This window comes from Xenia sp. Carnegie-2017, unplaced genomic scaffold (assembly GCF_021976095.1).
Source record: "Xenia sp. Carnegie-2017 unplaced genomic scaffold, XeniaSp_v1 HiC_scaffold_25, whole genome shotgun sequence".
Lineage (NCBI taxonomy): Eukaryota > Metazoa > Cnidaria > Anthozoa > Malacalcyonacea > Xeniidae > Xenia > Xenia sp. Carnegie-2017.
Window position 1 is genome coordinate 1468578 of NW_025813488.1, and position 24582 is coordinate 1493159.

At 36.4% G+C, this 24582-nt stretch overlaps 4 protein-coding genes across 5 annotated transcripts; 2 read left to right on the top strand and 2 right to left on the bottom strand.

Moving 5' to 3' along the window:
- Positions 1 to 796: 796 nt before the first annotated feature.
- Positions 797 to 4018, bottom strand: LOC124452386 (leucine-rich repeat-containing protein 57-like). Of its 2 annotated transcripts, none has more exons than XM_047002912.1 (4): positions 3616 to 4018; positions 3121 to 3256; positions 2086 to 2540; positions 797 to 2021 (listed from the first exon to the last, which is right to left on the bottom strand). In XM_047002912.1, exons 1-4 carry the CDS (start codon positions 3703 to 3705, stop codon positions 1980 to 1982), a joined length of 723 nt encoding a protein of 240 aa, XP_046858868.1. In that variant the 5' UTR covers positions 3706 to 4018; the 3' UTR covers positions 797 to 1979. The 2 variants fall into 2 exon arrangements, with proteins under 2 accessions (XP_046858868.1, XP_046858869.1); XM_047002913.1 differs by lacking the exon at positions 3616 to 4018 and adding an exon at positions 3335 to 3450.
- Positions 4019 to 4077: 59 nt separating this feature from the next.
- On the top strand, positions 4078 to 8660 carry LOC124452388 (26S proteasome non-ATPase regulatory subunit 7-like). Its single transcript, XM_047002916.1, has 6 exons — positions 4078 to 4359; positions 5652 to 5743; positions 5816 to 5913; positions 6746 to 6826; positions 6897 to 6988; positions 7992 to 8660. Exons 1-6 carry the CDS (start codon positions 4169 to 4171, stop codon positions 8434 to 8436), a joined length of 999 nt encoding a protein of 332 aa, XP_046858872.1. The 5' UTR covers positions 4078 to 4168; the 3' UTR covers positions 8437 to 8660.
- Positions 8589 to 10733, bottom strand: LOC124452382 (cell cycle checkpoint control protein RAD9A-like). The gene is made up of 2 exons (XM_047002906.1): positions 9459 to 10733; positions 8589 to 8913 (listed from the first exon to the last, which is right to left on the bottom strand). Exons 1-2 carry the CDS (start codon positions 10546 to 10548, stop codon positions 8675 to 8677), a joined length of 1329 nt encoding a protein of 442 aa, XP_046858862.1. The 5' UTR covers positions 10549 to 10733; the 3' UTR covers positions 8589 to 8674.
- A 68-nt stretch (positions 10734 to 10801) lies between these two features.
- On the top strand, positions 10802 to 19916 carry LOC124453173 (beclin-1-like). The gene is made up of 15 exons (XM_047003925.1): positions 10802 to 11047; positions 11285 to 11352; positions 11417 to 11478; positions 11923 to 11998; positions 12507 to 12746; positions 13056 to 13213; positions 13711 to 13794; positions 14750 to 14810; positions 16092 to 16180; positions 16266 to 16337; positions 17707 to 17745; positions 17868 to 17910; positions 17990 to 18039; positions 19106 to 19162; positions 19235 to 19916. Exons 1-15 carry the CDS (start codon positions 10924 to 10926, stop codon positions 19338 to 19340), a joined length of 1329 nt encoding a protein of 442 aa, XP_046859881.1. The 5' UTR covers positions 10802 to 10923; the 3' UTR covers positions 19341 to 19916.
- Positions 19917 to 24582: the final 4666 nt, after the last annotated feature.

Genomic DNA, 24582 nt, shown 5'->3' on the forward strand with positions numbered 1-24582 from the left:
AACTTGGCCTAATTGATCTCCAATTAAGAAAACTTAAAGCACCTATATCACCCTCAGGGAAAAAATGCATTCAGATAGAGTTGACCATTTTAAGAACATTTGCAATATATTTTAAAAGACGAAAATTAGATCTTCCTTGACTTTTTGTTCTCAAAGTTGGATTTCTTGGCCGTGAGGCGCTGTGACTGGGTCTAGCCGTCTAGTTCACCGGACGAAACTGCTTTATAACGCTGTTTTTTATAGTGATATTTGTACCAAAGTCGAGGTATTTATTTTTGTTAAACTCTTGTTGTATTGCCCACTTAATTATTTAATCACACTATAATTTTACAGCGTTTAAATCAGCGTGTTCACCAATCTACGTCACGTCCGGTGAAATAGACCCAGTCACAACATCTCGCAGTCAAACACGAAAAAAGCCAACTTTGACACCCAAAAAGTGAAGGAAGATCAAATTTTCGTCTTATAAAACATACTGAAAGTTTTCTTAAAATGGTCAACTCTATCTAAAGAGGTAATCACTCTGAGAGTGATATAGGCACTCTAAATGTTAGGCGTTTGCAATGTGCAGTAGCTGAAATATACGTATGTATTCTAGTATTCAAGTGCTTTTATGATCAATTATTGCTAAATCACGCAAATTCTAAGTGTCGCATGTTTTCAAAGATGAGCGCATTATTTCAAAAAACACTGATCATCTTTGAACTGGGCCGACGTTCAGAAATTTTAGAAATAATTGATACGAAACAAGCTGTAAACGCAATCGAAATGAATTCAATGCTTGTAGCCCCTAATGTAAAGTTGACGCAATTTGTACATATTATTGCGTTAAAAGGTCTTTAACTAAGGATAAATTACAGCTGAATCATGAAAATTGTTAAAATTATCATCGTACAACCCTACATCACACAAATTGTTACTCTCTCAAGAGGGAGTAACAATTTTAAAATAATGTTATACGCGAAACGTTTCTGTTCATAAATGCTGTTTCCAGTGCCTGTCTTTGAGTCTATTTACATAGGCTAAATAGTTCGTTGCCATCTCGACAAAAGGACTTCGTGCAATACTTATCCTTGTCCATTTTCATTCAGGCTGCCTTTACACTATACCGGATTCGCTCATCACGACATCTTCATTTGCTTTAAAGTGGTAACTGTACGGAGTAAAAGCTTATTAAGCTGATAGATTTAGTCTATTTGATTGTGCTTCTGACGTTGAACAATTTCACTGCCTTTTAATACAAAGAATAATCAACCTGCTACGATAGCAATTCGGTATAGTGTAAACGGGGCCTCAATGTAACTTCTTCCTGGAGATTACGTCATTTTCGATCTCATACTCTGCAGACATCGCAGGCGCTTGCCCAAATCCCCCATATAATCATTCCCCATCAGAAATTTAACGTGTTTGTGATACGAAATTTTATCCCTTTTATATGAAAATGACATCGTTATGACAGCACAGATCATAATGACCTTTTAAAGATCGCTAATTTTCAACATCGCTATTTTTTGTCAACAACAACAAAAACAGTCCTTCCCAGGACTATACCAACCTGGACGATCTACATTTACAAACGAATAAATGTATAGATGGATATTTGTAAAGATACGATTGAAGGCAAAACTAGTTTTTCCTAATGCTTACTATGCAATGCGATGTCATAACGATGTCATTTGTATATTGAAGAAAGTTTACATAGCTCCAAAACGAAATAAAACAACATAATTCTATTAAACAAGTTATCAAGTCATTTTAAATTGCCTTTACAAAGAAATCAAATGGAACTATGGTAAAATTTGGTATCTTAAACACTTTAAGGCAAGAATCTGCGAAACAGATTTACGAAACATAAAACTGTGTATACCCACGTATTTCAAAAGTATATTTATTTATCTAACTATACGCATTCTTCATTCGTTCCATCTGACGTCGTTGTTTTGCATTTTTCTTCACAACAGACAGTTTCCATAACAACGTCAGAAGAACTTTTTCTTATTCGCTGTAAACCTTTCCATGTACTGAAAACAGAAAAACTTGTTTAATTTGCGACTCAAACTTTTTGTTCGTCAACGACTATCCTACCTCATCATACCCATCTTTGTCGTTCAATTCTTTCGTTCGAAACAAATTGCCATCGACGGCCAAAACACATATTTGGGAAGACTTAAGAAAATCACTCGTTATCGAAGATAACTCCAATAGGTTTTCTTCAACCCGTAGGACCTTCAGTCTTGGACACGAACTCAACGAAACAGGCAAACTGCTCAATTGGTTAGCGTTCATATTCAATTCAATACACTGTAACTTCTCAATGTCTTGCGGCAGTTCCCGGATTTTATTTTCCGACAAATCGACAACATCAAGTTGTTTTAGTTCACATAAACACATTGGAAATGACCGAAAGTCGTTGCTTTGCAAGTAAACGGACTTTAAATTCTTCAATTGTGAAAATGATTTAGGGATCTCTCGAATCCTGTTGAAACCTAATTGCAAGCTCTCCAATTTTTTCATTCCACACATTTCATTCGCTAATTGATCTGAATGAAAGATAAAAAGAAAGAATTTCGTTCAAAGTACATTAAGTTATACTGCGCATGGTTTGAATCCGGGAGTATCATTACATGTTTGTAGATGTAAATCGTCCAGAGGTTAGTAGTGTCCCAAGAGGAACTGTTGGTGTTGTCAGTGAATGAAGTTTCAGCAACCTTAGAGGCAGTCATCTTCAGAGTTCTCTGCCTTAGATTCATCCATAAAGTTATAATGGCAACTTTTGAAATTCTTAGTCAAGTCAATTGACTCTGAAGATGACTACCTCTAAGGTTGTTGAAACATCAGTCAACATCAACACCAACAGTCCTTCTCATGACTCCATTAACCTGGAAAATCTACATCTACAAAGATTTGGTAATGCTATTTATTTGAAAGTTGTAAGACTGGACGATACAGAGGGGAGGTGGGTGGGCATGCATTTGTAGAAAATTACATGTATCAAATTTACAGTGATTTATTGCTTCCTGAAAATTAAAATGTTAAAATATTTCACAGAGGGGCATTGACCCTCTTAAAAAGTGAGATGAATACCCTTGTGAGTGATAAATTTATTTTTGATAGACAAACCTATTTCATTTCTCTCAACATTGAGTTGCTTGAGTTCTGTAAATCTTCCCAGAGCAGGAGGTATTTTTGAAAGCCTGTTTCTTGACAAATCTATGGTTCTCACAGTCGTAGCAAGACTCAATACAACCACTGGAACCTATTTACGTATAAACATAACGCATGCATCAGTTAAACCATAGTCAAGTTGGTTGCACAAAGTTTATGGTCAGCTTACATATTGGAATACGACATAAAGTTGCTTTCTACGTAAAAATGACGTCATCCAACATTGAGAAATGTAATTCTTCGTTAAAAAGGCATTGTATACTTTAAGAATACCTCAACAAGAAGACTTTCAACAACAATCAAGGTAATTTATGATTAAGAATAATGTAAGGATTGGGATAGCCATTAAAGTAAAGTAAGCAATGGAGATGATTCTACCGATACAGCAGTCAGTCTAGGAAACTAGTCTATCATCACAATATACTTTATATAAGCTTGTCAGCTTCTAACCTCTTTAAGTTTTCGCCCAGAGCAATTCAATACTCGGGTTTTTTTAGCTGTTTCCACGTGTGCTGCCATCGTATCCACATTGTTACCCATATCTTAGGAGTTTTAGCAATCACAGAGGCGTAAGTTACGAAAAAACAAGGAAAAGCCACACATATTTTCTTATTATAATGAGAGCTCCAGTGTAGTGTTTATAATAGATCAGCGTGATAAATTTCCATTATCTAGGCAGCTCCTTAAAACACAATAAAATGTGTGAAAATTCTTGGTCAGATTGGTCAGATTCTGTTCAGATGGTCCACCTGTCGAAATAGGGGGTTTTCAAAAAAAATTGAAAGTTGCTACAGCATTATGAAATAGAGGTCATAAGAGAAATCTTTTTTTAAAAAAAAATAGTAAACAGACAACAGACAGGCCATGATGAAATTGAACTATACACAAATGGAAGTTTGACAAAGGTGGAGCATGCGCAGAAGACTCAGATGTTACAGCAAGTCGTAAAAAATTGAAAGTTTACAAACAACTTCAATTTACAACGTGAATTAATCTTTTCACTATGCCTTCAGACGACATTTCGAAGGTCGTAGTTCATCCGCTAGTCCTTCTTAGTGTGGTCGACCATTTTAATCGTGTCAGTAGTGGTGGAAGTCAGCGCAGAGTTGTCGGCGTCTTGCTCGGTGCCAATCGTAAAGGCATTCTAGATGTCTCCAATAGTTTTGCTGGTAAAAATTATGAGAATTTGTTTGTGTACCCTATGTTGTGAAAACTTCCATATTTTCATGTGAAGCTTTATGAAGTCGGCCAGTCAGTCATTTGTGTTATGATTTATGATTGAAAGACATTAGAGTAGATGTTCAAACTGCCTAGGGCTAAGGCAGGGATTTTTAGGGCCTGTTTACATGAAGGTAGGATAACCATAGCAGAAGGTTTACCCTTTAGAGCGAGTTATCTAACCTCAATATGTTTTCTAAGTAGCATCTACATGATGTGCTCAAGGATAACCTGGGGTTAAGGTTTCCTTATCAAATTGACAGGGTCACCCTAGCAGTAGGGCTATGTTTTTCTTTACATAAGCCTTTTAAATGTGTGAGAAAGGGTTACTCTACCAAGTGGGCTATGTTCACATCACATCTCCTGAATATATTTGCATATGTTTAGCAACATTAGGAGAAAATAAATTGCTTGCTACGTAAGCATATAAATACATACAAGATGAATTGCAAGACTCTACATTCTACAGAGTCAAACAATGAAACTAGAGCCCATGTGCCATCGAAAAGGAAGTTTTTGAAATAAAAATGAAGACTTTGATTTCTTTGTATGCAAATTCTTCATTGAAAAAATGCTCAATGGGAATATAATAGAACTGAATTTGAAACAATTTTCAGAGGCTGTATACCAAATTATGGATGTATACATATATGCCTCATAAAAATAGGTTAACCTATTTCATGTAAACTCTTGCCAATTTTGAATGGCTTGTTAGGGTCACCCTTCTGCTAGGGTTACCCTTCTGCTAGGGTTACCCTTCTGCTAGGGTTACCCTTCTGCTAGGGTTACCCTTCTGCTAGGGTTACCCTTCTGCTAGGTTTACCCTTCTGCTAGGGTTACCCTTCTGCTAGGGTCACTTTTCTGCTAAGGCCACCCTTCTGCTAAGGTCACCCTTCTGCTAGGGTTACCCTTCTGCTAGGTTTACCCTTCTGCTAGGGTCACTTTTCTGCTAGGGTCACCCTTCTGCTTGGGTTACCCTAGTGCAATGCAAACAGGCTTGTATTAGTTTCAATTACTATGTGGTATTGATTGTAATTGTACAATAATTATATGTAACACAAATTACTGTCATAGTATGAATTAGCATTAGCAAACACAGCAGTGGTGAACAATTTATTTGTTTAGTGGGTTAAATCTGATGTTTGGTGGCCTGCCCCCCCCCAATGTAAATCCGTCCATTATTTGGACCATAACTGATTAATCAGCCTATGACCATGCTTTTGTTGTTCATGTCTTTAAATGTTTGCTAAAACTTCGTTCTTTCCCAGTTCCTTTGATGAGGACGATAAAGACAATGATGTTTGGTATCTCGATCATGACTACCTTGAGAATATGTACACCATGTTTAAGAAAGTTAATGGTATGAATTTCAAACCTCATCTCTGTCATATCAGAAAGGAAAAAAGTTAAGTTTGTTCAATGTATTTCACAGCACGAGAGAAAATTGTTGGATGGTATCATACAGGTCCAAAACTTCACCCAAATGATATTAAAATAAACAATGTTGTTCAACAGTATTGCAGCAACTCAGTAAGTTCTATCTTGATGTGAATGATTTTAGTGATGTGAAGGAATTGGCTTTTCTTCATTTTCATCTCATAAATTATAAACAAATAGGGTAGACCAAATTCAATTTTCATCTCAATGGAAAAGTTTTTAGGATTCCTACATTTCTTCAAGTCTTTAATATAGGAATCCTAAAAATCTTAACTTACTATGTATAAAGATTGTTTACCAAGGTGCAACTGCATATATGTAGCATTATGACTAAAAGCAATTTAAAAAATTACGCAATTATTTTACATGTGCTTCTGACACCAAATTTAACTATAGTGTTTTTTGATTGTATTATAAAGGCAATTTAAAATGACTTTATAACTTCTGTAAAAGAACAGTGTTATTTTTTTTCTGAAGATATTTAACTTCCTTCAATATGCAATTGACATCGTTACGACATCACATTGCGTAGTTGGCATTTGAAAAAACTAGTTTTTGTTGACAGTTAGCATTAAAATATCCAACTTTGCATCTTTCCATTCACTCATTTATTCGTTGAACTGTTGTGTTATTTATTTATTAAACGCTTTAGCGATGTTGAAAATTGATGATTTTAAAAGGTCATCATGTCTGTGATGTCATTTGCATAAAGAAAAAAGTTAAATTTCGTAAAATAGTTCAATAAGTCTATTCTAACGAAGAGATTATAAACTCATTTTAAACGTTCTTTGCAATAGAATTCGTTTAAATTGTTAATCATGTAATGTGATGATCCCCCCCTGAAAAATGGGTTTCTTTGACAGGTCTTAGATAGAAGAGTATTGTTTATTTATTTCAACATAAAACTAATCAAATTACATTTTAGATTTTAGTTATCATTGATGCTAAACCGAAAGATCTTGGTTTGCCTACTGAAGCATATATTGCCGTGGAAGAAGTTCATGATGTCGGTGTTGTCGATGCTCAACTTATACAATAATGATCTCAGAGATGACTTTGTTTTGCTTGTGTTTTAGGATGGGACTCCAACTAGTAAGACATTTGAACACGTACCAAGTGAAATAGGAGCGGAAGAAGCTGAAGAAGTTGGCGTTGAGCATTTATTAAGGTGACAAACTGAACTTTTCAATCGTAGATTAGGTTTTTTTGATAAGCGTAGTAAATATCCATAAGTTGATGTTTATTGAAATCTTTATAATGTTATTTATGATGACACAAGATGCTAATTGAGTTGAAAAGTAAGACATGCAGTACTCTTAATTCTTGCCTCCAATAAATACGTAGCCTCAAGTTTGGGCTAAGTAAATTATTCCTGACTAAACCAAGGTTGTTTTTTTTCTAAGTTCAAAACTATTATTAGAGCTTCCAAGTGTTGTAGCTGCTCTAAAAACCTGCGTAAACTCAGGTCATACTCACAATTGGCATTCAAATGTAAATCTTTTGGTTTATTCCTGGGTTATAAATATTTTATTGCCAACAGAATTGCAGTTACTGGTACCATACACCTCTGCCTATAAGCCCTGTGCTTATATACAGGGGGCTAACGCATAGAGTATATTGTAGTGCTGTGATCTGTGAACATTATGTACATTATTAAATGCGTTAGTGCTGTTCACCGGAGGCCGGAGCTCCGGTTATTTTTGCTTCCGGAGCAGTTTGTTTATCTCCCGCAGAACTCCGGCAGCAGTTCTTTATGCTGCAAAGTCCTGTCAGACTTTGGTAAACGTATCCGATTAAAACATTTTTGTATCAAAGAACGATAAGTATCGGCTCATATTGAAAAACTTGCACGAAGTGCGTAAATTTAACATCGCATATAAAAATATTACTAATAATACACCTAAAACTATTAAACAGTGATTTGCAAAATTAACCAGCCACAAGCAGATATTCGCGTTGGAAAATAGCCGGAGCAGACAAAGGCTGGAGCCTGAGCTGAAAAACCAGAGTTTACGCAGCACTAAAATATGTGAGCTTATATGCGAGTGGGTTTATTTGAAACCAGTTGAATGTAATGATTGTTGTTGGTTTATTCACTAGGGCTTATGAATACGGGGGAGGGGGTGCTTACGTATAGGCGGAGGTTTATATAATTTTTTGTCAAATTTCAGAGATATAAGGAATCTTACAGCAGGAACATTGTCACAACGTATAACTAGCCAACTGATGTCTTTGAAAGGCTTAAACAAACATCTTCAGGACATTAGGAATTACCTGGAAAAGGTCGCTATGGGTCAACTACCAGTGAATCATTCCATCATCTACCAACTTCAGGATGTGTTCAATCTATTACCAGATCTCAATGTTGTCGAGTTTGTGAAAGCAACTTCAGTGAAAACCAATGATCAAATGCTTGTCATGTATACAGCCTCGATTGTTCGTGTTTTAATAGCCCTACATAATCTCATCAACAATAAGGTGACGAATCGTGATGCAGAACGAGAAGAAAGTGGGAAAAAGGAAGATAAAATTAAGGACAAAGAAAAGGATAAAGACACAAAAGAAGAGGCTAAAGTTAAAAAAGATGAAACATCTAAGATGGAAGATTCAAAATGACCAAGTTGACAGTCATGGGTAACCGATAACATCATAATTTTCTCTAAAAAGATAACTTATTAATAAGATATACCAACTGTATATGTTTATGATAATGGTTCATGACTTTGTGTGAATGAAAATCTTTCATATTTTTAAGTTGAAAAATTCCATTTCAGTTGTGTTCAAAGTGTAATTCATATCACATTTGATTTGAAATCAATTTTCTTTTTAAAGATATAAAATAATTTACTTTTTCTCAGTCAGAATCAGGATCTGAGTCCTCGGCAAGCACTACAGTCTGACTCAATTGTGTATTGTTCATACTATTGTTGTGTAATGCACTGAAAAATATGGACTTAAACTTCTTGTTCGGTGGTGTTCCATGAATGTTCTCTGCTAGGTCATCTTCATTATCACTGACAACTGTCTCATTTTTACTCCTCTGTTGTTTTGTTTTAAACTTTTCTTTCTGTTTTCCTGATCTCACTTCAATACCTGATGGAAAGATTGTTTAGTTATAATCATTGCTTTGTTACGCTAACTTTGAAAGGGAATTAATCAGACAGGCAACAAAATAATGTTCATCCAATCATGAAAAGCAATGTGCGTTGCAAAATACTTGAATACTAAGTATCTGTGGATGAAATTCTCTATGGCAAAAGGATGTAAAATTAATGAATTTTTTAGAAAAAATGTGTGATCCAATATCAGGATTATACATAATGTTCACTGATATAATATTTTATCAAACAAGCTTTTGGCTGTCTGTCTACAGCCATCGACATGGAAAGATTGTTTAGTTATAATCATTGCTATGTTACACTAAATTTGAAAGGGACGTAATCAGTCCATAAAATTGTTTTATAAAGTATTATATCAGTGAACATTTGATTGCATTAAATATATTTTATGTTGTTTGTGGAAACCAACAGTTCCGTGAAGTATGTGGCAGATTTGAGCTGTGTGATAGAAATTTACAGAAAATTTGACAGCTGCAAGGGGTAAAAACAGAATTGATGCATGTTATAACTCTTGAATACCTGGTGACTTTTCAGGGTCCATACGAGAGAAGAGTGAGGATTTCTCTTTCATAAAATCATCGGCAAAATCATTAGATGTTGTGGGTTTCTGCTTGGTGTAATTTTCAGTATTCCTTGACATTTGGGACATTTGCTGTTCGACAGCAATTGCTTCATTTACCCAATCTTCTTCTCCATCCATCGCAAAATCGTCATTCGAATTTGACTGCCTTTGTCTCATGCCCTGCTCATCATTTGTGGTAGACCTTTCTCCATGCATCTGCTCAAGCTGTGAATTAGTAACATCCATCAATGTTGCAAACACAAAGTTTGCTTCAAATGTCAAATCCCCGTTCAAACTAAATACAATTGGCTTTCCAGACGATTCGAAATGAATGCTGACATTTTGGTCAAGAGTTTCGGCAAACAAAATGAGTGCCTTGAGTTCTTTCAAACAAAACGTCACCTCTGTATCAACTCCTATTTGAAACTTCTCAAATTCCTCGCTCACCAAGATCATTTGTGTGCTAATCACCTTGGCTTTGTCCTGATTTTCATCAATGTAGTTTGAAACAACCATTTTCTGTGGAGTGACTGTAAAGGAGATCTCTTCTTGGTTATTCTGAAAGTTGACGACAACATCGTTTAAAATACGCGGTTGCACATTGATTAAGTTTGGCGAAAGATCTTTCGTGAAAATGGCTTGCAAACTCTCGCACTCCTGGTATGAAAGGTTGTAGGTCTTGACAATGCCATGTTTGCAGAGAAGTATGAAGGTCAGTTGTTCTTCAGGGTCGTTTAACTTAATCGTACAACGATCTACGACTCTTGCTATGACACTGGGAGATTTAAAAACAGCCAGGCAAGATTTTGCCGACAGCTTGCATTTAACGCCATCTTCGGATGAACTTTCCGTTATGCCATCGTCAAAAGAGAGAAAGAAGTCTTTGTGGAATATGAAACACGAGTAAGCAGATCTAGCTGAGTTCACCGTTCTCAAAGATAAACCTGTTTTGTGGGGTTCTAGATAAACTTCAAATCCGATCTTAGCCAAGCAATGTATGGCTCTTGCGAACACTTTTACAGATTCTCTTACCATCACACAGCGCATCGTAACTTTCTATGTTGTTGAGACATTCATTCGCGTGAATTTCAAAGATTGATGTAGAGATAAACCAAAAAATTCACTGTTTTTGTTTACAAATTTTACCGCCTAATTGCAGTTTAACAACTTCACAAACTTAGTAACTCGTCTCCTCCGGAATCGTCTTCTTTAAATTCAAAACAATAGTTAAATCCATAACGTACCAGGGGAAAGGCTGATATGGTGAAACAGGCTCAAATACATTGTAACAGCGGTTTTCGAATGTGAAACTATCTGGAAACTAAGAGATTGAAATGGTATGAAAGTTATCTGGCTTCCTAAGCGACGGTAAACATGGGCTCCTAAAGTTATCAAATTTTACAGAAATTTTCTTATTATAGAATGATTAATAGCTCGCGTGGGAAAACTAGAGTGAGTTTCGTATGTCAAAAATGTTCACAGCCCTTACGACTCGATCAAAGTTCGTTCAGTTTAATTGATGATGAAACCCTCACAGAACTTACTCGTAAGTTATTATAACAATGGTTTATTTTGCAGTAGAATAATTGTTATTGTGCTACTTTGTGCAGGCCACTTTACTCGTTGAAGTTTGCATGTCTCGTTCTTCAAAGGACAAAACGATCAAGTAGACGGTTATTCTGTAATTCAGTTGGCAGTTGACAGTTGACACTTGATGAGCTTCATTTTTTGTTGATAGCTAACTAATTTTGTACCATCAATTAGTTAATTGTTGCTTATTTAGTTCCTCTACCAATTTTTCCAAATGTTTCAACTGAAAAGACAGATGCTGATAAAGCCATTAGCGATAAGGTATTAGAAAACGTTGTTGTTTTCTTATGTCCCCCTTTTTTCATATGTTGAATTTTATCTACAGGGGGAAAACTTACCTACAGTGGATGATGATGAGGTAGTTCGGAAAACAATAACATCCAAAAGGTATCAAAAGAGGTTTAAATACATATTTAGATACCTACTGCCATTATTATGTAATTATATGGCAACACAAGCATCACTTCCTTTGATAGCAGGCTTTCGTTGGCTCAGAAACATTTTTCTGGTTGATTACTGTCCTGTAATGGACCATTGCTCCAACACGTGTAAATTTTCCACAGAATGTTAACAAATCTGCTAAAACAAACAGCAAAAGTTTTGTAAAATGCAAAAAGCAAAACATTTGCTACAAAACATTGAAGGTGAGAAAAGAAAGAAAACTTCTTTTCAGGTCAAATGTTACCATATATAAAAAAAAATTATTTACCTTGCTTAAGACGGAAGAGGTCTGATATTTCTCTGTATAAAGGCATCGTGCTTGGTCAATAAAGGCTCAGTAGTAACAGCCCTGGAACATTATTGCATAAGTATTTATGTGTATACATTCAGGTCCGTGGATGGCAATGGATTCATGCTCATTGATGCTCAAAATGTTCATTCGGACAATCTTAGTCATCGATTAAAGGTAGCAATGATTTTCATGTAGTTTGTTTCATGTAGCTGTGATTTTTTGTAGGGGCTGAAGATGCAATCACTGGAGGGGTGTATTCCTCCCCCCCCTGCTTCATGGAATTCCAGTCCAACTCAATAGAAATTATCAGTGATATGCTTGCTGGTTTTCTGCTGTTTTACTTAGGGAAGGGAGTGGTTTCAGTTAAGTATTGCAACCACTGGCACATTGTGCTTATATTCAGTCCTGCTATGCTAAATTTTCTGTGTTCACTTATGGTGAAAACTAGGGAATGCTTCAAAATTTACATAGTCGGACCAAAACTTACTGTTTTTCTAATGCCACTGTTTACAACCCTTTTACCCTGGTACAATCTGTATCCTCCTCTCCCCCCCCCCCGCACCCGGCTCAAGTGGGCTTATGTTAATGAGGTGCACACTACCACTCCCGCCCCCAGTAACCCCCACACCTTCTTTGCTGTGCCTGACTCGATCATTCACAAAAGTTGTGATTATTGCAACAGGTTACCAGTCAACTGTTTGACATTATGTCTGCCCAATCAGACATTGACCACCCGCTGTGCGAGGAATGCACAGATACATTATTGGATCAGTTGGATCATCAACTTAAAGTGACAACGGAGGAACTCAATGATTACAGCAAGCAGTTTACTGAGAAGCTTGACGACACAGCCGAAGAAGATCCAGCAATGCTGGAAAAAGAATTAGATGATTTGAAACTCGAAGAATCACAGTTGATGCAGGTAGACATAAGCATATCACATAGAAAGGTTGCGAAGTGTGAGCCGTTAATTTGTATCCAGGCGACTGCTGGAAAAATTCAGTGTACAGGTTGTAGGACCGAACGTGTATGTACATTTGTGGGAACATGTGGTTAAATGGGTACAAATAACCAGTACGTATCATGGTATGAAGAACATATAGGTATATAGGTTGTTGTGTGAAGTAAACGAAAATCATTACTAAGAAAAGTTTTCATTTAAATCCCAAACGCATTTGGTAGACTGATTTGCAATGATTTGCACTCATTCTACTTCCGTGAATATTTTTAGGAGTTGGAAAAAATCGAAGTGGAAAGTAGCAAAGTGAAGCAATCCATTGCAAAGCAAAAACAGGAATCCGAAAAGTTATTTAAAGAGGAGGAGAAATACTGGAAACAGTACAACGAATATCAAAAACAAATTCTCGATTTCGAAGAAGAGCAACAAAGGTTTGAAGCAGTGTGATCCGTTGTTCTATTTTTTCGTATTGAAGAGTTGTAGATTTTTAAAAGTGTTTTAAGAATTTGCCCTGTCGGAGAAAGTAGAATAGGCAAGACAAAGTTCGTTCTGAAAATTGCATAGTTTGTTTGATTTGTGATTTTTTCATGATTACCGGTCGGGCAAAAGAAATGGTGTCATAAGCATGGCGGATTTTAGATTATAAACCACGCTAATCCTTGCTCATCAAATCCGAAAGATATCCCTTAAAACTCCAATAAAATATTGAAACCTCCTCAGAGAATCAGAATATGAATTCATTTTCTTAGCATCTACAATGTTATGGTTGTGAAATGGTCAACTTTATGAAAACACGCTCTATGATTTCATGTGTTATTTTTATCGATTCTCGTATGTTACAACCGTATGAGCTTTACGCTCCGTGCAATCGAGCTCAATATTTGTATGTAAACCACATTTTTGAGTGCAATTTCTTGTTTTTTATTAGTGTTGAAAACCAGCTCCATTATGCTCAAATGCAGCTTGATAAACTGAAGAAAACGAACGTGTTCAACAGCACATTTAATATTTGGTTTGTGAACTAAATGTTGTCTCTCGTTAATGGTATTTTTTCTTATGGGCAGAAAGGGTGAGGGCGCACTACCCTAGCCGTGTCTAGAAGCACAAACTAGACTGACTGAACCATATCTTATAAAAACTAGATGACCCCCCCTAAGCCTTTGCTGTAGAATCACTTAAAAATACCCACAATCAAGCCACTGAAATCAAATCTAAACTAGACTGACTGAGTTACATGTTATGAAAACAAGAGCACCCCATGTCCTACAAAATCAACCAGGATCCATCCTTGTCTCTTTTTTTTTCTTATCTTGTGCCTAACAGAGTAAGAACATGTTTGTAAATGTAGATCGTCCAGGTTGGTATGGTCCTGAGAAGGACTGTTTTTGTTGTTGTTGACTGACGTTTCGACAACCGTAGCGGTAGTCATCTTCAGAGTCAAATGAGGAGTAAACGTCAGGTTAGCCGTATTTGTTATCTGGTTCTTACGTCATTGTATTGTGTGTACAGGAAATGTGTATTGTCATTGTGAATTAGTGTGAAGTGTAATGTTTTTAGTTGATCGTTTGTTTGTATTGTCAACTACAAACATTACACTTCACACTAATTCACAATGACAATACACAATTGACACCCACACATTACAACTAAAAACATCACACCTAAATCACACACCACAACTAAAAATATTTCACTTCACACTAATTCACAACGACAATACACATTTCCTGTACACACAATACAATGACGTAAGAACCAGATAACAAATACGGCTAACCTGACGTTTACTCCTCATTTGACTCTGAAGATGAGTACCGCTAAGGTTGTCGAAACGTCAGTCAACAACAACAAAAACAGTCCTTCTCATGACTATACCAACCTGGACGATCTACATTTACAAACATGTAACGATACTCCCGGGTTCAAACCATTCACTTTTGAGTAAAAACACGTGTATATTTGTACAGGTATAAAGGACATTTTGGTACAATCAATAATTTCCGTTTGGGACGTCTTCCAAGTGTTCCTGTAAGTGTTGGCTGCATTCAGTGATAATGTTAAAGGGGAACTCCACCCAAAAATAATGTTGGTCTTAAAACTTTGTCTGTCCCGTGAAAATAAATATGCGGCAATTTTTTTGTTTGTTTGATTCAATATTTTCACAAAAAATGAGTTGAAATGCTGCAGCTAGGGCATCCGGTGCGTGGGAGCAGAAATATGTCAGCGGCTTGTATTGACGTCATATCGTCAATTGCTCCTCAAAGCTTTATGTAAAGTCATTGCACAGTCATAATAAACTTGCGTCAAAATGCTTCTCCTAATCACAAAATGTTTCTTTTCGAAACGTCAGAATTTTTTATTTGTAGGTATATACACAAGCAACTTTTATAGCTTACATGCAAGTATTGAGCTGGTTATTTGTATTCTGTTTTAATAAAACGTTTTCACATCCATAAAGGCCATTATCGCACAGTTTCCGCACTACATATAGAACTTGAATGTCGATTAATATTATTTTTTAAAAAATACGAAGGTTTCTTTGTGTGGAAACTGTGCGTAATGCCGTTTGCTTGTCCTCCGAATTCAACCTTTACATTTTACTACCCACCATTCAAGATTGTCGCGCCGAGATTCATCGTCAATATACAAAAATTCCTGTTCTTCGGTCATTATAGATTGTATGTTTGAGGAAATATTTGTCGGGTGATTTAAAAATATATTACAAGTCTTTGTCGTATATATAATGTAGTCATGCAGTGTGGGAAACTTGTGTTTCAAACGATTTCAATCTACGCAATAAAATGTAGGAAAATGCTGCATTTCTTTATATTTTACTGGTTATAATATAGTTTGAGTCGGAGGTTTTACCCAAGCTAGGCTGAATATCTTATGACAGTATCACTTAACCCTACAAGGATCTAAGACTTAGATTCTAAGCGATAGTTGTTAGTTCATGTAATGCTTCATTCAATAAATACCTCACTAATGTCCCTGTGAGGAGATGAGGTCTTTGTTGTCATGGAAATTTTACTAATGTTACTTTTGGGGGAGGGGGGCTTTTCTGTCATAAAACCTTTAATAATGCGATTAAGTTTTGAGGGTATAGAAATCACCCCTGATTACCTACCTCTGACTAGTGAGACAAAAAATTTCGATGCAAAAGTTTGTTCTTTTATTTTTCAATTGCAACGAAAGACGCATCGAAAATGAAAGCAACGCGAGCGAAGTATTGACGGTCATGGGTTTTTAGCCAATCACAATCGACGTCGATATTTCGAATAACACCATTGTATAAATTACACTTTTCAGGTCGAGTGGAGTGAAATCAACGCGGCTTGGGGTCAAACCGTTCTCCTTTTGCATGCTTTAGCACGCAAAATGAATCTAACGTTCAAGAAGTAAGATTTTGTCATTTTTCTTTGCAACTATTGTTGGAGGTTTGTACCAAGCTCTGAAATTATCTTTTTTTGCATTTTCTTCCAGATACCGTCTCGTGCCGTTCGGAAATCATTCATATTTAGAAAGTCTCGAAGATCGATCGAAAGAGTTACCGTTGTAAGTAACTTGCATTCGTCACATCTGCTTTTTGTTCAGTATCAATACCAAAGAACGAAATTTCTGTTTACGTTTAATTTGTATGATATCAATGCCAAAGAACGAAATTTCTGTTTACGTTTAATTTGTATGATATCAATGCCAAAGAACGAAATTTCTGTTTACGTTTACTTTGTATCATATCAATACCAAAGAACGAAATTTCTGTTTACGTTTACTTTGTATGATATCAATACCAAAGAAAAATTTCTGTTTACGTTTACTTTGTATGATATCAATACCAAAAAACGAAATTTCTGTTTACGTTTACTTTGTATGATATCAATACCAAAGAACGAAATTTCTGTTTACTTTTACTTTGTATGATATCAATACCAAAAAACGAAATTTCTGTTTACGTTTACTTTGTATGATATCAATACCAAAAAACGAAATTTCTGTTTACGTTTACTTTGTATGATATCAATACCAAAGAAGGAAATTTCTGTTTACGTTTACTTTGTATGATATCAATACCAAAAACGAAATTTCTGTTTACGTTTACTTTGTATGATATCAATACCAAAAACGAAATTTCTGTTTACGTTTACTTTGTATGATATCAATACCAAAAACGAAATTTCTGTTTACGTTTACTTTGTATGATATCAATACCAAAAAACGAAATTTCTGTTTACGTTTACTTTGTATGATATCAATACCAAAAACGAAATTTCTGTTTACGTTTACTTTGTATGATATCAATACCAAAAGCGAAATTTCTGTTTACGTTTACTTTGTATGATATCAATACCAAAAACGAAATTTCTGTTTACGTTTACTTTGTATGATATCAATGCCAAAAACGAAATTTCTGTTTACGTTTACTTTGTATGATATCAATACCAAATAACGAAATTTCTGTTTACGTTTACTTTGTATGATATCAATACCAAAAAACGAAATTTCTGTTTACGTTTACTTTGTATGATATCAATACCAAAAAACGAAATTTCTGTTTACGTTTACTTTGTATGATATCAATACTAAAAAACGAAATTTCTGTTTACGTTTACTTTGTATGATATCAATACCAAAAAACGAAATTTCTGTTTACGTTTACTTTGTATGATATCAATACCAAATAGCGAAATTTCTGTTTACGTTTACTTTGTATGATATCAATACCAAAAAACGAAATTTCTGTTTACGTTTACTTTGTATGATATCAATGCCAAAGAACGAAATTTCTGTTTACTTTTACTTTGTATGATATCAATACCAAAAAACGAAATTTCTGTTTACGTTTACTTTGTATGATATCAATACCAAAGAACGAAATTTCTGTTTACGTTTACTTTGTATGATATTTGTTGTTGTTTCTTTGAAGATACGCTGCTGGAGGCTTTCGATTTTTCTGGGATACAAAGTAAGTATCATTCTCATTCGGGATGGACACAGGATGATTTTATGTGTTTGTGTGAGGGGGTAGGAACTTGCTAAACAGGATGCACTATGATTGTGTGTTTCATTGTCTATTCTTTTGTGTAGGTTTGACCACGCTATGGTCGCTTTTCTTGAGTGTCTTCAAGAAGTAAGAGATCTTTTTGAAAACGTGAAGCGATATTTTTTATAATGTTTTAGTGATAACCGACGTCTTTATGTTTGTTTAGTTCAAAGAGGAAGTAGAGAAAGTTGATAAACGTTTCTGTTTACCTTACAGGTGCTACATTACACGCTTTTTTAGATACACTAGGGATTAGTATGGACAGTTGGGGGTGTGAACATTTCTGCTTACTTTACAGGTGCTACATTACACGTTTTTTAGATACACTAGGGATTAGTATGGACAGTTGGGGGTGTGAACGTTTCTGTTTACCTTACAGGTGCTACATTACACGCTTTTTAGATACACTAGGGATTAGTATGGACAGTTGGGGTGTGAACGTTTCTGTTTACCTTACAGGTGCTACATTACACGTTGTTTAGATACACTAGGGATTAGTATGGACAGTTGGGGGTGTGAACGTTTCTGTTTACCTTACAGGTGCTACATTACACGTTTTTAGATACACTAGGGATTAGTATGGACAGTTGGGGTGTGAACGTTTCTGTTTACCTTACAGGTGCTACATTACACGTTTTTAGATACACTAGGGATTAGTATGGACAGTTGGGGTGTGAACGTTTCTGTTTACCTTACTGGTGCTACATTACACGTTTTTTAGATACACTAGGGATTAGTATGGACAGTTGGGGTGTGAACGTTTCTGCTTACCTTACAGGTGCTACATTACACGCTTTTTTAGATACACTAGGGATTAGTATGGACAGTTGGGGGTGTGAACGTTTCTGCTTACCTTACAGGTGCTACATTACACGAATTAGTAGGGACATTTAGGGGTATAAATGTTTCTGTTTACCTTACAGGTGTTACATCACAAACTTCTTTAGAAACTCTGGTGATTAGCAGGGACATTTAGTGGCAGGGGCGGACGCCAGGCTCAATGACTCGTTTGAGCTATTACCACGAAACAAAAACAATATTTAACTGCATTTGCGGCGTAGTTTTGTCAAGAAAACATTGAAAAGTTTGCTTTATATTTTTCTCTAATGACGTCAACTTCCAAAGTGCATTTTATTAAAGTGTAGTTTTATGCAAAATTTGCTGATTTAACGAAAGCACATTTGAGAAAATTAATACAAATGAAATTTCTGTATCAATGACTGTATGATTACCGAATGAGATCTTTGGAGTTTTGAGAGTTCATCTTTTTTTTTATGTTTAGAATGGAGAATGGAAAAATGTACGACTCTAGTGGAACGGGAGGATCTTATTCCATCAAGTAAGTTTTGGTCACTTGTGTACGTTCATTCCTATCGCGTCACTATTTCCCAATCTTCTTCTATCTTTACAGAATACAGTTTAATTCCGAAGAACATTGGACTAAAGCTTTGAAGTTCATGTTGACGAACCTGAAGTGGGGATTAGCTTGGCTTAATGCTCAATTCTCTGAGAAATAGCGAGAGACGATGAGTAGTCCTTGTATCCTAATCATTTTCACTTTGCAAACATAGGCGTACGAGAGGGGGAGGCAAATTTTAACCTTATTATGGCGGGAAAAATACGATTCACTTCCACAAACCATTGAACTAAGTATTTAACTGTAGGGCTATCTTTAAACTGTAAACATGCGTGTGCGTACTTACATAAAGCCAAATTTTACCCACAAATGTCATTACTGAATTTTAATTGTGCCACACGTGATAAGATTTCAGCTAGTCTAATTGCTGGCTTAAAAATTTTGGCTGAAAGTAGCGTTCCAGTTATATTAAAGCCAATGGACTAACCTAACCTAGGGGGGGGGAGTGTAAAGTTTATTAAATGGCATTTTAGTGTGTGAAGAGATATCCACACACACACAGAGACACAGACACACACCTTCATAATAGCTGCCTTGCGTCTATGTTTGCGAAGTTCGTTTCAACCACCATAACAACGTAACATATAATTTTGACTCCTTATCCGTAATATACTTTAGAATCTGATTTTTAGCATGTTAATAATATTACAAAACATCCGTCCTTTGCTTCAACTTATATTATTGACATAGTAAGATTAATTCCCTTGAATCGGGATAAGTTAATCCGAATCGCTTTCCTGTCGATCGTCATAATTCGGCCATTCGCTCCAGGCCGACTCGCTTGCCGGTAATCTAAAACAACGAGATACAATTTTTAATTAGTGCAATCCCGACTAGCAACTTTTTTAGTTATAGTTTATTTGCTAAGACCAAAGGAAATGGTCTTTCCACGCATAAGTTTTTTATTAAGTTATTGTCAATTTCTGAATGATTTTTCCAAACTGTGAAACTATATAACAATCTTTGAAACAACGATCCGCTTCAACCACCTGCTACGTTATTCATTGGTCATTTCTTTGTGGTTGCTTGCTAGAACTGACCAATGAGCGTGAATTTGAGCGGATTTTGATCAATTGAAAAACACAAACACTGAACTCATTTTCAACACAGCTTTACAAAAAGGGTCCTCATGGCACGTGGAAATCAGGGAGTCGCGGGTTATGGGAGTGTAAATGTTTAAACGTCTCCATCTTTTTAATTTACATATGTGTAGAAAGTTGGTCCGGAAACTGATAGAGAAAACAAAAAATTGCTCACGATAAAATTGTTGGCTTTATATCAAAAGCAGGAACTACAAAGTCAATTTCAAAACCTTAACACTACCACACATTCTTTTCCGAAATATGTGCCCTTGAAATATGGAGGGCGCCCCCGAGCAAATCGATAACAGCATTTCAAAAGATTCACGAGTTTACGTGCGCGCTCTCACGCGATAGAAACGTGAGAATCGGGATGCAAGCGTGACATTTTTCTTACCCTTTCATAGGTAGCGGGTCGTCGAAATAACTAGTGCTTGCCAATAACATTTGCTGCTCTTCGGTAATCATTCCGTTACCCATCATCGGCTGTGGCAGCGTTTCCTCGTCTTTAGTTTTTTTTCGGCAGCGCCTGCAAGCGAAGAGAATTGTACATTATTTGTATTGTACATTATTTTGGTCTAATCAAATTGTAATTGGATTTTTTCCACATCCAAAGTTGTGATCGAAGAGAATTTTTTAAAAAAGTGGAAAGTTTGCATTCGCCTACACAGAGGCCCAAATATCGTAAATAGTTTAAACTCGCACTTACTGAATGTAACATAAAAGTGTCAGTGTGAGTGTGAGTCTGGGTTTGACTTTGAGTGTCAGTGTCAGTGTGTGTGTGTGTGACTTTGAGTGTGTGTGTGACATAAGTGTCAGTGTGAGTGTGGGTTTGACTTTGAGTGTCAGTGTCAGTGTCAGTGTGTGTGTGACTTTGAGTGTGTGTGTGACATAAGTGTCAGTGTGAGTGTGGGTTTGACTTTGAGTGTCAGTATGAGTGTGAGTGTGTGTGTGACTTTGAGTGACAGTGTCAGTGTGGGTTTGACAGTGAGTGTCAGTGTGAGTGTGGGTTTGACTTTGAGTGTCAGTGTCAGTGTGAGTGTGGGTTTGACTTTGAGTGTCAGTGTCAGTGTGAGTGTGGGTTTGACTTTTGAGTGTCAGTGTGAGTGTGGGTTTGACTTTGAGTGTCAGTTTGTGAGTGTCAGTGTCAGTGTGAGTGTGGGTTTGACTTTGAGTGTCAGTGTGAGTGTGGGTTTGACTTTGAGTGTCAGTGTGGGTTTGACTTTGAGTGTAAGTGTCAGTGTGAGTGTGGGTTTGACTTTGAGTGTCAGTGTGGGTTTGACTTTGAGTGTAAGTGTCAGTGTGAGTGTGGGTATGACTTTGAGTGTCAGTGTCAGTGTGAGTGTGGGTTTGACTTAGAGTGTCAGTGTGAGTGTGGGTTTGACTTTGAATTTCAGTGTCAATGTTGTTAAGCTTTTTGAACACGGGCGATGGTCTTTCATTTGCTAAATTATTTTCTCTTTAACTTGAATAGTGACTGTATATAAATAGTGACTAGTCCATGGCACCTGAAGTAACCACTTCTAAAAAACCAATTCTTACTTCCTGCAGCAGTATAAAACCAGGGCTATCAAAATCATCGCAGGAATCCCGACGATCAAAGCAACCAGAGGAAACTCCTGATTAGCTATGATGATAGTCTTTTTGCAAAGTCTGCCCTCGTTGAATTGCTTGTACCCACTTCTACAGCGACAACTATAACCACCATTTTCGTTAATGCACATTGCGTATTTGTGGCACTTGTTGTCTTTTTTATTAAGACACTCATCTTTATCTGCAAATTTAAACAATGCTCTGTCGTTCGTTCATTCCTACTCTTGTGCAGATTAGGGTATTCTGTTTACAGTTAGACACATCAAAATTGTCAATAAGAAAATGAGCAATAAAGTCAAAGGTTTGAACACGGAAGTATCGTTACATATTTGTAGATGTAGATCGTCCAGGTTAGTAGAGACATGAGTAGGACTGATGCTGTTGATGTTGACTGACGTTTCGAGAACCGTAGCGGTAGTCATCTTCATAGTGGTCGGCTCCTGTTTACCTCTAAGGTTGTTTAAACGTCAGTGAATATCACTACAGACAGTCTTTCTCGTGACTCCACGAACATGAACGATCTACATCTACAAACGTGTGGGAAAAAAACTGCGTATTATTGACATTTATAGCTTGACCATAGAATAATGATTTTACACAAGAGTCACTCAGGTATAAAACGCGTCCTCATGTCGGCCATTAATCCTGCCAGTTTATTAGTGTTTGTCACTTGTTTTCAACCATCTAAATTACATTACTTTATTATTGAATATTGAAATTAAGATTAAGAAATGACTTCGGATCATTTTAAAGGTTGGGAACAAGCCAAAAACCCAAATCAACTGGCTGGAATAATGGCGGCCACCATGCGCGGCATGACATGCGCGAGAACAAAAACACCAAAGGTTCCGACATGAGTGACCCTTCTGTATATTTTTATTCTGTGGCTTGGCATTAGAAAAAAACTATGGAATTAGGAAATCTGTGAATTAGTACGCTGGGGGTCGTGGATTGAGGGGGAGTTGAGAGTTGCAGATCGAGTCTCGTGAAGCAGTTAGCTTTGTTGGAGACCTGGTGCCGATCGTATGAATCCCGGGTGGCGTTGTCTATTTTGCAAACTGGTATTTCCTGTTTTTTCGCCTTTTAGGAGATTTTGTGAAAGTCGAAACATAAATATCCAATGGAAATCGCCATCCAATACACTACTCATTGAGATATTCTTCGAACGTTCCGTATTACACCACGTACCTCGACATACCCGTCCATCTCCAGTGTAACCGGGCTCGCAGACGCATTTGTACGACCCAATTTTGTTGATACATCTTGCGTGTAGGGAACATGTTTTTTGCTCCTGACATGGATCGAATGCTAAGGAGATAGATATGCGGATTGAATGAAAACTGAAGCTTTATTGTAAGATTCGTCGACCTATTTGTTTGATAATATTTATACAGCATTGAGGGCAAATGCCGCTAAAATGGAACCAGTCCGAGCATGCGCTGTCTTGTGTTTTTTGTGAACACAAATGTAAGTTCAACATTCTTATTTTTTTATTACTGAATATGTGGTCTTAGACTTTTTAGTGTATATATAAGAACCCCATCGTTGGTGTGTCTAGGGCAGGTCAAAGAAATGACTGAAACTTATTTTTAATTCAAAATACTTTTATAACAACGTCGTCGGTTATAACTTTCAGAAGAACGTTTCAAAGTAAAATACTCCCGGTAAGATTCGCTCTAAAGTGTTTTAAAATAAAAGTGTATTTCCATTGTTGTATTCTGACATACCCTGGATCGCTACTGAGCAACATCAAATTTTCAACGATGCACTTTCGTTTATTAATCAGAAGTTTTCAACTAAGTTTTCATCCATTTTAAAATTCTGAAAACAAATTTTATGCCGGTAATATTCTTTTGCGATTCATCGATGGAACGATCAACATAAAAAGTGATATTAGTCTAATTGTCCTTTATTTTGTTGATCGTTAGACTTACTTAGGATTTTTCTTGCATTGCGTCACGAAGGCGGTATTTCTCTTTTGCCTAGAATCTCGCGTATCACGAAAACTGAAAGAATGCGTGTCAACCAAGATGTATTGCGGGCTTTTGTTTTGTTTACATCGTTATTTTTGAGCTCGCGGCACATTGAATTCAAATTCGTCAAAAACTCTATTTTACGGTATTTATTATCCTTTGTCAAAGTTGCATTAACTGCAATAACAAAATCCGCCATTTTCTCGACTTACAAAATGGCCGCCACGCTCTGATTAACGCGCAATGCATCTTGGTCGACAGAAATTCTTGAATCATCATAAGTACAACATCATAGACATACATGTACCAAATGTTGTCTACACTTCAGCCAACGATCATTACATAATTCCACGCAAGGGCGACGGAACATTGATAATTGGGGGGGGGCTATATTCATATATTCATATGAAATAATCCGTAAATACAATTGATTTCACTAGAAATTAATAAAGTAAAACATGCATATATGAATAATAGCCCCCATATATCAATGTTCCGTCGCCCTTGCGTGGAATTATGTAATGATCGTTGGCTGAAGTGTAGACAACATTTGGCACATGTATGTCTTGATGTTGTACTTATGTTGTCATGGCTACTATGACGTCGTACTTATGTTGTCATGGCTACTACCTTGACATTGCTCGCTTGTCGACTTTCTTCTGTATCCGGGTTTACAAAAACAGTCGTATCCTTCGCC